Below are 16,461 nucleotides of genomic sequence, written 5' to 3' on the forward strand. Positions count from 1 at the left end.
TTGGAGAGTTCCTTCCTCTTCCCAGGATAATTTTGCCAGCTTTTTAGTCCATCTGAAAGGGCTTTTCAGATGATAGATTTTGTTAGCTCCTAGATTAGTATTTCGGGGCCCTGGACCTGGGTGTCATAATACGCCTCTTCTGTGTTCGGGACTACGCTGCCGAAGGTGAACATCGGGGTCTTACCTGCCGTAAGCCCAGTCTCTTAACAGGAATCTTGCCCCGTACTCGATTGATATGGGAATCGGGAAAATTATATGCTCGACTTCCTGGATTACGTTTTGTCAATTCAGTGACTTTCCCCCATTGACAAGATACTATCGTTTTGTCAAGTAAGTGGGTATCCCCTCATTGACAAAATAACTCTTTGTCCCGTAAATGGGTTAGTTCTCATTGACAAAGATCTCAATAACTTTATATTGCGTAAGCAGATAAGCTCTTATTGACAAGATTAGGAAGAGCTCTCATTCATCAATCGCAGACTCGTACAAGAAAAAGACTTGTAGACTACGTCCATGAACGCTTAAATCCAATAACATAAGAAGCTAGAGCTGTCCGCTTCGGTTCTTGGTTCTCACTTGAAGATCCCCTTTGGCTAATTCTATCTCGTAGAGAACGAAGGCAGTCGATTTCCATTCTCTCTCCCTCATTGAGGAAAGAATGTAGTAGAGAATTAGCTGTCCAAGGGACTACAACTCTACGTTTTGTTCATGAAACTTGCCTGTCAAATATATATACGTATAGCTGTATCTCCGAATTTAGCTATATATATATCTGCCAGGTAAGTATGAACAAACTTTATTGTATCATAAAAATATCATATTTTGCCTTTGCGTTATATTACTACTGTTTGGTTCAAGTCATATACGCATACTGTAGTTACCTCTACGGATGGCAACCGAGAGGACTATTATTTTAAGTGCATTTAATCGGTACTCCCTGCAACCTTCCAGGAGTTTCCGATTTATCTTTTACCTTTTTATGGTAGTGTTATGACAACACAAACGCAGCTCTGTATTTAGCGATTTCTGTTTCGCTTAAATATACCAGCTTGAGAGTCTCTTTCTGCTCAAATAATAACAGACCTATTCCTTCGTAGAATAGAGTAGCTGGCAACTCAGGCATAAGAGTAAGAGACGACGAACGTAAGCTGCTGTCACTGTACTCCAACCAAGCCAGTACCAGCTAGTTCGCTGTCATGCGCGGTTGGTTACGTCTCTCTCTCCTGCGGGATTGACTGACTAAGCGTATCTCTGCGCGGGCGGTTACATCTCTCTCCTGCGGGATTGACTGACTAACTGTATCTCTGCCCTACAATCACGGACTTTAGCCTAAGGTTTAGGGGAATTCTAACATGCATGAATAAACATTGCCTTCGTTTTGCGAAACTATGTTCAACAGAGATATCTCTTACTTCTTTCGGTGCTCGTTACCGCACTGTAATAGGACTCTTTACGAGTCTACCGCGACATTGCACTATTATATGCTCTCCTGCTTAGACAAAGCGCAGCCTTATTAGGGAAGTAAGCATGCTCGGTGAGGGAATGGATGAGCCTGCTGGGGACCATTTCCTTCCTGAAGAAGTTTGTTTCCCTGAATAGACTGCAATTCAGACCTCTACAGTTTTTTCCTACCGGAAAACTGAAATATTATCCAAGATCTAGAAATGATTCTGAACATCTCTCAGTGCTTCAAGTATCACCTGAGGTGATAGCGAGAAGGTGCCAGGCATCTGGAGAGGGTTTCAGATGTCCTGGCACATAATCTGAAAGAATTGGAAGCAATTCGGTCGTCCCTCCAGTCCCTCGAAGAACGAGTTTTTGCAACCAGTGGTCCATATCAACTCGGACAATTCCACAGCTCTCTCATATCTCAAGAAGTATCATCTCTCGGTCCCTGTTCGAGTTAACGAGAAAGAGCCTATTATGACAACAGGCATAGAACGTAACGATCCTCAAGAGGTTCGTTACAGGATTGCACAACGTCTGTATGAATCTTCTCGATCGACGGCAGCAACTACTGACTTCCGAGTGGAATCTGATTAGAAGTATGTTGAGAGTTGTGGAGACTTTAGGGACGTCCTTTCATACTTCTCTTCGCTATGTTGAGGTCGAAGAGGCTTCATCTACTCTGCTCCCTTATTCTCGATCCGGGAGCGGTAGCTTTTCACGCCATCCTATGGTATTGAACGGGGATGGATGTTTAGTCTCTTTTCCCCTTTTTCAAACTCTTAGGAAATGTAATAAGATGATTTATGACGTCACAGGGAGCGAGAATGACGCTGATCGCCCCATGTTGGCCTTCAAGATGCTGGATTCACAGAAGTCACGTCCGTCCTAGAACACTTTCCAAGGACCTTTTCCGAGAGAGTCGGTCTACTCTAACAGCCTCACTTCGAAAGGTACCTCTAAACCTCTCCGCTCTGAGTCTGACTACGTTCAGACTGTCGAGAAGTTGACCGGAATAAGAGGATTTTCAAGACTAATGGCAAGTGTCATTGCCAAGGCAAAGAATGCTGCCTTTCTTGTGGGGTACCAATTGGAGTGGGCCGTTTCTGGAGATAGTGCAGGAAGAATGGCTTTTCCTCCACCTCAACCTCTGTAAATTACATATCCGTCTTCCCTTTCTGTCTGAAGAATGGGATAAGCTGGCAGTCACAACTATTAAAGAATACGCAAATATGTTGTTGACGGCCTTTGGGCTCAGAGATTTGCATCTGTCAAACAACAAAGCCCTTCACGATCTTTGAGGTCTGTGGAATCTCGAAACTGTCCAGATCGAAGCTTTCGGTATGGAACTTAGACGTAGTCTGAAGTTCTTGATGTCAGCTCTGCATTGATAATATAATAAAGTGGGCTGAGGTTAATGGTTTTAGATTTTCCGCCAGTAAAACTGTAACTATGCACTTTTGTCATATAAGGGGAATCCACCCTGATCCAGATCTATTCATTCATAGGCAGAGAATTCCATGTGTTGGTGAAACAAGGTTTCTTGGCTTGATTTTTGATAGCAAACTGACCTGGATTCCACATCTGAAATATATTAAGTTAAAATGCTTAAAAGCAATGAATTTGCTGAAAGTTGTGTCTCACACTTCGTGGGGTGCAGACCGAACTCAGATGTTGAGATTATATAAAGCCTTGGTCTTTTCAAAATTAAGTTACGGGTGTGAGGTGTACACTTCTGCAAAACCAAATAGCCTTAAAATGCTCAACTCAATTCATCATGGAGGAATACGGTTGTGTACTGGAGCATTTAAATCATCTCCCACCGAGAGCATGCTTGTAGATGCTGATGAGGTGCCACTGGATCTTCATTACAAGCGTCTGCTGGTTCAGAGCTGGTATAGATTCCAGAGGCTACCTAAGTCTTTAACCAGCATTTGTATGAGAAATGAAAGGCATTGGCAGTTTTATGAAAATCACCCCAAGCAACCTCATCCATTCGCTTTTAGAGTCAATACCATTGTTCGTGAATTAAACATGCCAAGGGTCGAGATTTTACCAGCAAAATATTCAGTTAGTCCCCCCTGGAACTTCCCAGAGGTAAAATTCTGCAGATATTTCAATTTTACCAAAACAGAATTGTCCAGTGAGGCCACGCGGTCAATATTTTTAGAACATTCCTTGCAACATGACGATTCCACTGCAGTTTTCACGGACGGCTCAAAGTCAGATGCTGGCGTCGGCTTTGGTGTAGTCTTCCCTGATGTAGAGAGGAGTGGCAGGTTATCATCTGTTGCATCAATTTTTACAGCAGAGTTATATGGAATTTTAAAGGCTTTAAAGGAAGTTTTAATTCGGAATGAAAGTAATTTTATTATATATTGTGACTCAAGAAGTGTTCTCCAGTCACTGGAATCTTTTAACCCTTTAAACCCTCTGATTTTAGATATATTGGAATGGCTGCTTTTACTAAAAAGAAGAGGAAAAGAAATAAAGTTCTGTTGGGTGCCTTCTCATGTTGGGGTGGCTGGGAATGAGAAAGCTGACCAACTTGCAAAGTCTGCGGTCAGCTCCCCAGAACCCACAAGATGCCTACTACCATATCAGGATTTGTATCCTCTAGTAGGTCAGAGAATTAAAAAATGTTGGCAGTCCCAGTGGGAGGATATTTTAAACGATCAAAAAATGCGTAGTATCACATCTTCAGTGTCTCCTTGGTCATATCCATATTTGCCAAGGAGACAAGAAACGATGTTGTGCAGATTGAGGATGGGACATACAAGACTCACCCATGGGTTCTTGATGTCTCGTGAAAATCCTCCGTTTTGCGAGAACTGTACTGTGCCCTTGACTGTGAGACATTTGCTGGTTGAATGTCCCACCCGACTTGGGAATTTGAGACATAGGCTCATGTCTTGGGGTCGTGACAGAGTAGGCAATTTTATCCTAGCTACAATTCTTGGAAAGGATTGTAATATAGAGCAGTTATATATTTTTATGAGGGAGGCGGGCCTCCTTAACCAAATTTAAATTATACATAGATTGTCTATGTAAGAACTTTTATATATGAAAAAAAAAAAATTATATATATTTATAGATTTTTATATGAAATTTATCAAAAATTTAAATTTTTTTTATATTTAATTTATTTCGGTGTCAATTACCCAGATGTTGTGACGCCAGATATAATACACAATCAATCAATCTTGATGTCAAAGCATTTTGAACCTCTCCTTTCTGTAAACTTAATGCACGTGACCAGAAAGGCTAATTTTCTAACCACTCTAGCTATGACAAAGAGGGTTAGTGAGGTTTTAAGCCATCGTCAGACGTTTTGGCTTTAGAGAACACAATGCTGTGTGTTCTCTAAGCCTTCCGTTGTGGCCTAAGAATGGAAACCCGTCTAATCCTTGGGCCAGGAGCTTGGAATCAAGGGATGGCACAAGTTATTGGGCAAGAGCCAGAGAGAGTCCTGTGCCCTGTCGGGTCTCTCAAGTTTTATCTACATAAAACTAAAGAAAGTCGAAGTCCTTCGGACAATCTGCAGTGTTCCGAAAAAGACCAGACTTGCCCATATCAGAGAACACCCTGGCTTTATTGTTAAGGAGTTCTTTCAAAGAGGCTCTTTTGATCTGAATGCTCGCGAGGTGAGGGCGCGGCCTCGGAAGCATTTCAACAGAGCATGGCACTCAGTAACATCCTGAGTACTGCGTTTTAGTGAAACAACTCTGTGTTCGCTTCACACTCCCTGCGGGATGTGAAGACGGCATATGAGATCTGTGTTCGCTTCACACTCCCTGCGGGATGTGAAGACGGCATATGAGATCTGCTGCTCGCTAGGGCCATACGTGTCCGCAGACACAATCTTGGGGGCAAGAAGTACCACTCATCCTATCCTGTAGAAAATGGTTAGGAAGAGCTCTTAATTTTAGTTGTTGAGTCGCCGCCAATGGCGGACTTCTTAACTCTTAAGCCTTAGTTAAAACACCTTAACTTTGGCTAGGTTGGTCAGGTGGTGGTATATATTTATTTTACTTCTTAGCCCTCATGGTATGGTCAATATGGTCTAGTCACATTGTGGTCACGCCCCCGTTGACAGATCATCTAGAGTGCACCAGCTACACAGGTCACTACCTTGCTGGCAACTCTAGTAAAGCAGAAGCAGACTTGGGTGACAGTAATCACGAAGTCAGCTATGCTAACAGGTGGAACCAAGATGTAAATCATCTGCATGCAATTTGTTTCCCAAAATCCTTCTATTCTGTCCCTTCCCACCTCCAACGGTGGGATTCAGCTATATATATATCTGACAGGTAAGTTTCATGAACAAAATGATATTGTTATGATACAATAAAGTTTGTTCATACTTACCTGGCAGATATATATATAATCAAGTACCCACCCACCTCCCCTCAGGGGACAGTGGGAATAAAAATATGAATAGAAAATGGGAATGGTTCCTGATACCCGTCTCCCAGCGGCGGGAATGGGTACTAACCACCTGACTCCCACTACGTGTGTCATAAGTTTTTTAATTCTGTCGGACTTCGGAAGAATACAGCTATATATATATCTGCCAGGTAAGTATGAACAAACTTTATTGTATCATAACAATATCATATTCCTGCAGTTTTAATCCCCCATCGTAAATATGTCCTTTAAAACCAGTCATAATAATTCTAAAGATGCAACAAAGTGGTCTGGTAAGACTACTTCATATAAGTTCATACGGTAGCGTAGGAAAGTGTGAAAATAATGATTTATTCTTCCTTGTTTTATGTTCAAGTATTTTTTTTTATTGTAATTAAAGTTTGTTTCTTGTGCCAGTTGTTTTATACATTCTACTTTTTTTCTAGTTATGGCGAAACTTTAGGAGAGGTTTTAGTTGAAATTTACGAAGAACTGAACCAGCCCTTGCCAGAGGAGCTGCGCATTCTCACTGGAGATATAAGTTCGGTTTGTGATACTAGGCCTTCATCTGTTAGGTCTCTAGTAAGTATTGCAAAGTTTATTTTTTGTGTGCAGATTTATTGTAGATAATGAAAACTAATGGCCTTGCCTGTAGCTGAATCAAACTTTTTTTCCTTTTTTACTTTTTTGTCCTGATTTCTGTATAGCACTGTAATTTATTTTAACTCCTACATTTTACCTTTCCTGACAATTTTGATGCTCAATTTGCTTCTGTTAATGTTATTTTAAGATTTATATAGTAGTCACCATATCCATCTCTATAGAACTTTACATTAGAGAATCTTATGTGTAAATTCAGCAAAATAGAATTGAAGAACAAAGAACTAAAGTAAATGTTGATTCATTTTGATGTCTTTTCTTTCTTCAGGGAAGTGTTATAGGCGAAGAAAGTAATGGTACTCCTGACAACCCAGACTCGATGAAATCCCGAGAAGAGAAAAGATTGACAAGACATCCAACTCTAATGGAACCCAGTAAACACAGACTGGTGGTGCCTATCACTAACCGAACGCTAAAACGCAATGACAGTGAACGAACTCGGGTACCGTCAACAACGAGAAGTAAAGGTTGGTTCACAGCTTGTTGTTACTGTTACTTTGGATATTGGTTATGAAGTTCAACACATCCAATTTTACTTCTATTCATTGTTTGAAGAGGAATCTTAGCTCTGATTCTCATTGGAATAAGTCTCTCTCTCTCTCTCTCTCTCTCTCTCTCTCTCTCTCTCTCTCTCTCTCTCTCTCTCTCTCTCTCTCTCTCTCTCTCTCTCTCTCTCTCTCATTAATATACAATATATTAAGAGATGTGGTCTTAGAAACATGTTTTAGTGGTTTGTACTTGAAAGGTAAAGGGTAAAGGAAAGTCATTGGCCATTAATATCAATATCAAAATAGTAATGGTAATAAAAATGTAAACAAGATTTATGGTGTTACTGCTTTTATTTTAAGAAATTTTTATCCCCTGCAAGAAATTTTTATTTGGTTTCTGTCAGTTAAACCTTACAACTTATTGAAGGGCTGTACATTTGACTGGGAGTGTTGGTACAATTACAAATTTATCAGAATTTTGTTTCACTGAGTAAACCATGTTATATGCATAAAGTTCTAAGTACTGGACATGAAAGAAACTACAACTACCCTTAGAAAAGCAAAATTTTTTAGTAGGGATAATTTACATATCTATTTTCATAGATATTTTAAAAACTAAAACTTGATTGGTGGTCTACACTGTTAAATTTTTTTCCTTCCAGAAACAGCAGACCATGAATTTCAGAGGGTGAGACGAAATTTGTTTGACTGGACAGACTCTGCTCCAAAATCTAAGTTAAGAAGATCTCACACGGTTGATGGTGTACCGGTTGCAGGACTGAGACGAAGTCCTCGCAAGAAAATTAAGCGTTCCCTTGATACGAGTCCTTTAAGAACAAGAGGATATAAGAAAACGCCAGTTAAAGAAGCGAAAGCATCTTCGAAAGGACTTCAAACTCCTAAATTAAAAAAGAGTAAGTGAATTATTTTCTTTTTTACTTGATACCTGCTGTACAGTGCAGAATATTCTTAGGTAAAATACCTGTTCACCATATCATGGAGTTCCACCTTCTCTTTTAAACCCATCATTTACGTTAGCGTACATTTATGATCTTCTCTCATCCTAGAAAAGCTGTTCCTGAATATAAATGTCAAGAAGACAACTGTCATCTGGTACTACCACACAACCACACGTGTTGTCTAAATTGTGGCTGCAAAAAGTTATCAATAAATGTTGCCTTTTATCACTAGAATATAGAGAGAAGCTCCTTACATTGAGAGAAATGGATTATCTGTTATGAGCTACCTAAGTAGAACCAAAAGAAGTATGACAGATCAGTCCCATGTCATGGATGAGACCTTTTAATGACTTGAGTAGACCATTCCTGCACAACACAAGGGTTAAGGCTAGCAGAAAATTCTTTCACATTGGCAAGTGATTAAATACAAGTGTTTCATTATCTGCATCATTATTATTTCCTCAGCCAGTAGGCTTGTTACAAAGACCTAACACAACCAAGTTTTCATAATGAATACCAGAGAAATCTTTAAAAGCTACCAATACCCATTATATAAAGATGCATAGTGAGAGCTTAATAGTTAACAAAATTGGCAGCTGCACTAAATTCAGTTTTTAAAAAGTCCAGACATCGTTCCATAGTCTAGGTTGTAACTGCTGTAAAGATTTATAAATAAACTTTCTTTTCAGGTGGTGTTTTAGCTCCGGAGACTCCTGGAGACAAAATTGGACGGACAATCTTCAATAGGAAGAGAATATGTAAAAGTACTGGCACAACTGTTGTAACAGAGAGCCCTGACATTAAAAGTAAGATTTGAACATAAACTTTGTACCTAATTCTCATAGGAACTTTGCATGCAGTTATGTAGACACATAATTAGCATTTTGTTAAATATTGAAAGTAGACAAGTTATAATGTTGTATACAGTCAGTTCCCAGTATTCGCTAGGGATAGGGACCACAAACACCCGTGAACAGCTAAAATCTGTGATTACTTGACATATCCCTCTAAAAGCACATATAATTGCTTATTTTGATGGTTAAAACACCGAATGTATTCCTAAAACTATCATCCTACAAAAATTATACCTTAAACTCTCATCCTAAAACACTAATATAATTTCAGTCATCTTACAACATTACCCTCAAAATATATGGCTTACAACTATGTATGTGTGAAAATTATTGAGGTTCTCCCTATATTCAGGCACAGCCATTTTCTTTCATACAGTATTCAAGCCATCCCATTTTCTTTTCAAAGTAGATAGAGGGAACACTGGGAATTCACAAATAGAGTGAATACTATACAGTAACAAAATATTTGATATTAATTTTTAGAAAAAATAAATTTTTATTGATATTTGCTGTTTACATTTATATTACGTAATGGTATTTGAAAATCAGTAAATAGTTGTTTCATACAATCAACTTACCTGTCAGATATATACATAGCTAAGACTCCGTCGTCCCCGACAGAAATTCAAATTTCGCGCCACTCGCTACAGGTAGGTCAGGTGATCTACCGGCCTGCCCTGGGCGGCAGGACTAGGAACCATTCCCGTTTTCTACTCATATATTTTCTGTCGCTGGTGGTATCAACATCGTTGCTGCCACCTCTTGACTGGAATTCGCTTTTCTAAGCAATTGATCATCTTTTTGTGGACTTTTGGTGACGTACCTGGATCGTTGTTTTGGCATTCGCTACTGTGGACTGGATTTGGACTTGCTTTTTTATTTTTCTTCAGAATGTCTGATTCAAGTGTTTGTGTGAGAAATTGCTAATCTGAAGGCTACGCTTCACAGGATGAGATCCGAAATGGCTACCATGAAAGGTAAGGATTGTGAAAGTGATTTTAGTGAAGTGAGTGTCCCCAGTGTTGTGGAGGGGGCGTCTGACCGTCTCTGCGACGCTCCCAGGCCTAGACCTCTTCCAAGCTCCCAAGCCCAGAGGAGAAGGAAAGTCGAAAGCCGTACGGAGGTTGTGGAGAATTCCCCCCGGTCAGGCGTCCCTTCAGCAGGTGCTGTTTATAGACAGCCTGCTCAGGACCGCTATCGAAAAAGCGTCCTCAGAGAGTGCTTCTCTTCGTCCGCTTCTCCCTCTCCTAAACGAGGGTGGAAGGATTCGGACTTGTCCAGGCCCCTGAAAAGGCACTGGAGAGATCCTGGTTTGGATTCAAGCCCAGAACGCTTTTCGGAAGAAGAGCCTCCTTCTATCAAGAAGGCGAAGAGGGTTTCGCCGTCCCATGATGGGGGCAACACGCCTTCGAGGTCTCCCTCTCCCGTTCAAGAAGACGCAGGAGAAGCGTCCAAAAGGATCATTTTGGCGGTACAGGAACAGCTTTCCGCCCTAGTAGGAGTCCTTGCGAAGGATCCTCCTCGTAAGAAAGACGTCAGACTGCCGGTCAAGAAGACTCGTCTTCCTTCTCCCACCAGGAGTGAGGCTCCTGTGAGACGTGAGTCTTTTGAGATCTCAGATAGAGACTCATGGGAAGATCTGGATTCGCCAGACAAACGCATAGCGCCAGCCAAGCGCGAGGCGTCCTACAGACGAGAAGCGTCCTCTAAGAGAGAGTCAGACAAGCGAGAAACGCATTACAGACGAGAGGATTCTCCCAGATGGGATACGTCTGCCAGATCAGCAGCTTCAGCCGAGCGCGGAGTAACAACCAGGCGTGAGCATTCATCCAAGCGTGAGGCTCCAGACAAGCATCTGTCACGCAAGGATGGGACTTCAGGAAGACGCGAGACTTCAACAAGGCACGAAGCGTCAGTCAGGCGCGAGACTTTTGAGAGGCGCGAGGCACCAGTCAGGCGCGAGGCGCCAGCCAAGCGCGAAGAGTCAGTCAGGCGCGAGACGCCAGCCAAGCGCGAGGATCTTGCCAGGCGCGAGGCGCCAGCCAAGCGCGAGGAGGCAGCCAGGCGCGAGACGCCAGCCAAGCGCGAGGCGCCAGCCAGGCGCGAGGCGCCAGCCAAGTACGAAGAGCCAGTCAAGCATAGGAGCTCTTTACACTCTCTTAGCCCCTCTCCTATTAGGAATTTGTCCCCAGTAGAGAGAATTGTTGGACAAGAAGACCCGGAACGAGAAGTGGCCTCTCCTACTGATCCGATTATGGAAGAGGAATCAGAGGACGAGTCTCACGGTAAGGAAGGACTGTCGAACTACAAAGTCTTGACAGCTCTCCTTCTCCAGGAATACGGAGATGCGTTGATCCCTGCCGCTCCTCCTTCGCCTCGTTCACTGTTTTCATGCTCGAAGACTCCGAAATCGTCGGCTTTCTTGAAGATGAGACCGACGATTTCTATGAAGAGAGCTCTGCAATCGCTGGATAACTGGATGCTAACTAAGAAAGAGCTAGTAAGGACAGTCTTTTGCATGCCTCCCCCTAGACTGACCGGCAAGAGAGGGATTTGGTACCAGACTGGGGAGAATATGGGTCTCACTCTCCCAGCTTCAGCTGAAGCTGACTTTTCCAGTCTGGTAGACGCATCCAGGAGACATAGCCTTCACACGGCTAAGATTACTTGGGGCCTTTCAGAGTTGGATCATCTCCTCAAGGGACTTTTTCACATTCTAGAAGTCTTTAACTTCCTAGATTGGTCCCTTGGGGTGATGTCCAAGAAGGCTCATGCCCCTGAAGGGCTAGAACCGGATGTACTCCTAGCAATTTTGTCATGTATTGACAAGGCGGTGCAAGACGGCTCAGGGGAAGTTTCTTCCTTATTTGGAGCAGGTCTCTTGAAGAAGAGATCTGTGTTTAGCGCTTTCTTGACGAAAGCAGTATCACACTCACAAAGAGCAGCTTTGTTATTCGCCCCTAGGTCTGATTTTCTGTTCCCGTCACAGTTGGTGAAGGATATTTCCCGATCGCTGACGGAGAAAGCGACTCAGGATCTTCTCCTGCAATCGTCCAGGAAGAAGAGACCAGTAATGGTGGGAGAAAAGAAAGTGGCGTCTACTCCTGTTCGGCCCTTTCGAGGTGGCCCTCCAACTAGAGTTACCGCTAAAAGGAAAACGACCGAGAAGAGAGGTCGAGCCTCGTTCCGCCCCTTTAAAAGGGGAAAGTGAAGTGGCGCTCCTCCAAACACCAGTAGGTGCCAGGCTCCGGGGATTTGCGGAAGCCTGGACTCGCATCGACACAGATCCTTGGTCGATGTCGGTTTCTTCAGAAGGGATATCTCATTCCTTTCCTGGACAATCCTCCCCTGACGTCAACTCCGAGGGAATTGTCCGCCAATTACAAGGACCCTGTGTTGAAAGATACTCTTCAACAAATGGTGGATCAGATGTGGGACAAGAGAGCTATAGAACTTGTGCTGGATCAAAGCTCCCCGGGGTTTTACAATCGTCTTTTCTTGGTTGCGAAAGCCTCGGGGGATGGAGACCAGTTCTGGATGTCAGCGCTCTGAACAAGTTTGTTCAAAAACAGAAGTTCTCCATGGAAACCTCTGCTTCAGTCCTGGCGGCTCTTCGCCAAGGGGATTGGATGGTGTCTCTGGATCTCCAGGACGCATATTTTCACGTCCCGATCCATCCTTCGTCGAAGAAGTACCTCCGTTTCATGACGGGGGGAAGGATCTTCCAATTCAGAGCCTTGTGCTTCGGCCTGTCGACGGCTCCTCAGGTTTTCACGAACCTTTTGAAAAATGTGGCGAGATGGCTTCATCTGAAAGGAATCAGTATATCTCTTTACCTAGACGACTGGCTTATCAGAGCAAAGTCAGAGGAACAGTGTTTGGAGGACCTGACTGTGACACTAAACCTTATAAAGACTCTAGGATTACTCGTGAACCTCGAGAAGTCCCAACTGATCCCCAGCCAGAACTTGGTCTATCTGGGGATTCGGATGGATTCTCGTGGTTTTCGAGTATTTCCTTCTCAAGAGAGACTAGCGAGAGGTTTAGAAAAAGTCTCTCTCTTCCTAAGGAAGGAACGGACTTCGGCGAGGGAATGGTTGAGCCTGTTAGGGACCCTTTCCTCGCTCGAACAGTTCTTTCACCTAGGAAGACTTCATCTCCGTCCTCTTCAGTTCTTCCTCAGAAGTTCGTGGAACATGAAGACAGGACTCCTCTCGGACTTTTTTCCCATTCCAGATCTGATAAAACGACATCTAGAATGGTGGTTACTCCCACTGAGGGAAAACAAAGGTACTTCCCTGGAAATACAGAGCCCAAACCTTGTATTGTTTTCCGACGCGTCGGAAAAAGGTTGGGGAGCAACTTTGGGAAAGAGAGAAGTGTCAGGCACTTGGAATGCTCTTCAAGTGTCCTGGCACATAAACTGCAAAGAACTGCTAGCTGTACACCTAGCTCTAAAGAGCTTCGAACCGTTAGTATGCAACAAAATAGTACAAGTGAATGCGGACAATACAACCGCTCTGGCATACATTCGGAAGCAAGGAGGTACTCACTCGTATGCCCTTTACGAACTCACGAGAAAACTTCTGTTGTGGACATCCCAGAGGAACATCTCTCTCTTGACGAGGTTCGTTCAGGGAGTAAGGAACGTACGAGCGGACAGGCTGAGCAGGAGGAACCAGGTCCTTCATACCGAGTGGACCCTCCACTCAGAAGTTTGCCTCAAGCTCTGGTCTCTTTGGGGAACTCCTCATGTCGACCTCTTTGCAACGTTCCTCTCGAGGAGACTGGAAGTCTTCTGTTCAGTGGTAGAAGATCCCAGAGCTCTAGCAGTAGACGCCTTCCTACTAGACTGGTCTCAGGTAGACGTTTACGCATTTCCCCCATTCAAGATTCTGGGGCAAGTACTCAGGAAGTTTGTGACTTCAAAGGGGACAAGAATGACCCTGATAGCCCCCTTTTGGCCAGCTCAAGAATGGTTTCCAGAGGTACTGGAGTGGATAGTAGACTTCCCCAGATCCCTTCCACAAAGGAGGGATCTTCTCAGACAACCACACTTCGAGAGGTTTCATCAAAACCTCCCCGCTCTCGCTCTGACTGCCTTTCGACTATCGAAAGACTTGTCAGAGCGAGAGGCTTTTCTAGTAAAGCAGCAAGCTCGATCGCTAGAGCCCGGAGAACTTCCACTATCCGGGTTTACCAATCCAAGTGGGAAGTTTTTAGAAGGTGGTGTAAGTCAAAGAAGTTGTCCTCCTCCAGTACCTCTGTAGCAGAAATAGCTGATTTTTTGTTATTTCTGAGGGAAGAATCGCAGCTCTCCGTAGCCACGATAAAGGGCTATAGAAGTATGCTATCGGCCGTCTTTAGGAATAGAGGCCTAGATTTGGGAAACAATAAGGATCTGCATGATCTGATTAGGTCGTTTGAGACCAAGAAGTCTAGAATGACTTCTCCCCCTAACTGGAATCTAGACGTAGTACTGAAGTTCTTGGCTTCAGAGAGATTTGAACCCCTACATTTGGCCTCGTTTCGTGATATAACGAGAAAATGTTTATTCCTTTTGTCACTGGCGACGGCAAAAAGGGTTAGCGAACTGCACGCCCTTAGTGACAAAGTCGGGTTCAATGTAGATTCAGCCATCTGTTCCTTCAAGGAATTATTCTTGGCGAAGAATGAAAATCCTTCGAACCCCTGGCCGAGAAACTTCGAAGTAAAAGGATTATCGGGTCTCGTCGGCAGGGAACCGGAGAGGTCTCTTTGCCCAGTAAGGGCATTAAAGTTTTACTTAAAGAAAAAGGAACAGTTGGGAGGTTCTAGACAAGGCCTGTGGTGCTCAGTGAAGGATCCATCAAGACCTATGTCTAAGAATGCATTAGCCTTTTTTGTCAGGAACGTAATTATGGACGCTCATAAGGCTTGCACGGACGATTCTTTAAAACTCCTGAGAGTAAGAGCTCATGAAGTGAGAGCAGTGGCGACGTCTCTCTCTTTTCAGAGAAATATGTCGCTGAAGAATATCTTGGAAGCGACATATTGGAGATGTAATTCTGTGTTTGCGGCTCACTATTTGAAGGACGTGCGTGTGACCTATGAAAAATGTTTTTCATTAGGTCCTTTTGTGTCTGCGGGCACAATCCTGGGTACAGGAGCTTACAACAATCCTTAAAAAAATTTTTTTTTTTTTACTACTTAAGTCTAATAGATATGTTCTAGACTTTCTGCTGAACAAGTGCAGTTGCCGCACAAGCGGCCAGTCACTTCAGTTCAGTAAGGAACTCTTGTGATATCTTGTATTAGATAAAAATTTTTTTTTGAAATTATTGTGTGCTTGTGCATTGTGGTTTGAGTTACGGTTGTTGCGAAGAGTTGGGGATAACTCTGAGCAATTTTTAATACTAACATGGTGGTTAGGATCAGGTGGTCGGGATTGGTTGTGTGCTCCTTAATAAGGTGTGTTGTCATGTAAGTGGATCAGCACCCATTGACAAAGTCCTTTCAGGCTCTGCCGAGTAAGTGGATAAGACCCCTTCGGCAGACCCACAAGAATTCTTGGCCATAGATCACATATCTCGCTAAAGTTTCTTGAGGTGATGCAGACTACGGGGAAAACACCCACGAAGTCTACCACCTATCAGGTAGGAACCAAGGTTTTTATTTTATACCTACAACAGATGTTGTTTACCTGTCTATTCTAGTAGTAGCTGTCTCTTACCCTCCACCGAAGGGTGCCAATCAGCTATGTATATATCTGACAGGTAAGTTGATTGTATGAAAATGATATTGTTATAATACAATAAAGTTTCATACATACTTACCTGGCAGATATATACGATTAGGGCCCACCCAGCCTCCCCGCAAGGAGACAGGTGGAAGAGAAAATATATGAGTAGAAAACGGGAATGGTTCCTAGTCCTGCCGCCCAGGGCAGGCCGGTAGATCACCTGACCTACCTGTAGCGAGTGGCGCGAAATTTGAATTTCTGTCGGGGACGACGGAGTCTTAGCTATGTATATATCTGCCAGGTAAGTATGTATGAAACTTTATTGTATTATAACAATATCATTTTTTTATGTAGTCACAAAAGTAACATGAAAGTACAGTAATTGGTGAATATTTCTCAATGTAAAAATCTGTGAATTGATGTATTTTCCATGAATAATTTGGCATTAAGTTCCACAGAATAATCTTTGAATAGGTGAAGCCTCAAATCCTGAACCACAAATACCTGGGGGTTGACTGTATAAGATTATTACTTTTATTTTCTCTTCTTCTTCTTCAGTATATCAGTTTGTTCATGCTCTACTCATTTGTTATGCAGAAGCTAGAAAATGCCTTTTCTGCTTGTGTGTGGTCTGATAGACAGTATGCATGCAACTAAGTTTGGTCTGCTGAATGAAAATGCTTTTATAGCAGTTACAACAAAAGAAACTAAGTTGCTTAAGGTGCCTTTTATTTGTCTGCTAATGTTTTCTTATGACCGTGTGCTGTCTTTTAACAACTAGGCAGGTCTGTATTGTAGGACACTACCAGTCCTACTATACAATACCTAAGGTTTATACGCAGGTGATCCTGTTCCACCATGATTGGATAGATTTTAAATTAACACCTTCATGATTTACAAACAGACCTTTCATTTTATACATAAAA

At 42.8% G+C, this 16,461-nt stretch overlaps 1 protein-coding gene across 1 annotated transcript in view; it reads left to right on the plus strand.

The window, feature by feature from the left end:
* LOC135213550 (uncharacterized) overlaps positions 1 to 16,461 on the plus strand; it is a 65,044-nt gene that overhangs the window by 42,637 nt on the left and 5,946 nt on the right. Inside the window, exons 10-13 of the mRNA XM_064247512.1 lie at positions 6,300 to 6,435; positions 6,782 to 6,980; positions 7,664 to 7,915; positions 8,650 to 8,766. Of these exons, the coding sequence (XP_064103582.1) occupies positions 6,300 to 6,435; positions 6,782 to 6,980; positions 7,664 to 7,915; positions 8,650 to 8,766 (704 nt within the window). The remainder of the gene's footprint in view (positions 1 to 6,299; positions 6,436 to 6,781; positions 6,981 to 7,663; positions 7,916 to 8,649; positions 8,767 to 16,461) is intronic.

This window comes from Macrobrachium nipponense, chromosome 43, assembly GCF_015104395.2.
Source record: "Macrobrachium nipponense isolate FS-2020 chromosome 43, ASM1510439v2, whole genome shotgun sequence".
NCBI classification, from domain to species: domain Eukaryota; kingdom Metazoa; phylum Arthropoda; class Malacostraca; order Decapoda; family Palaemonidae; genus Macrobrachium; species Macrobrachium nipponense.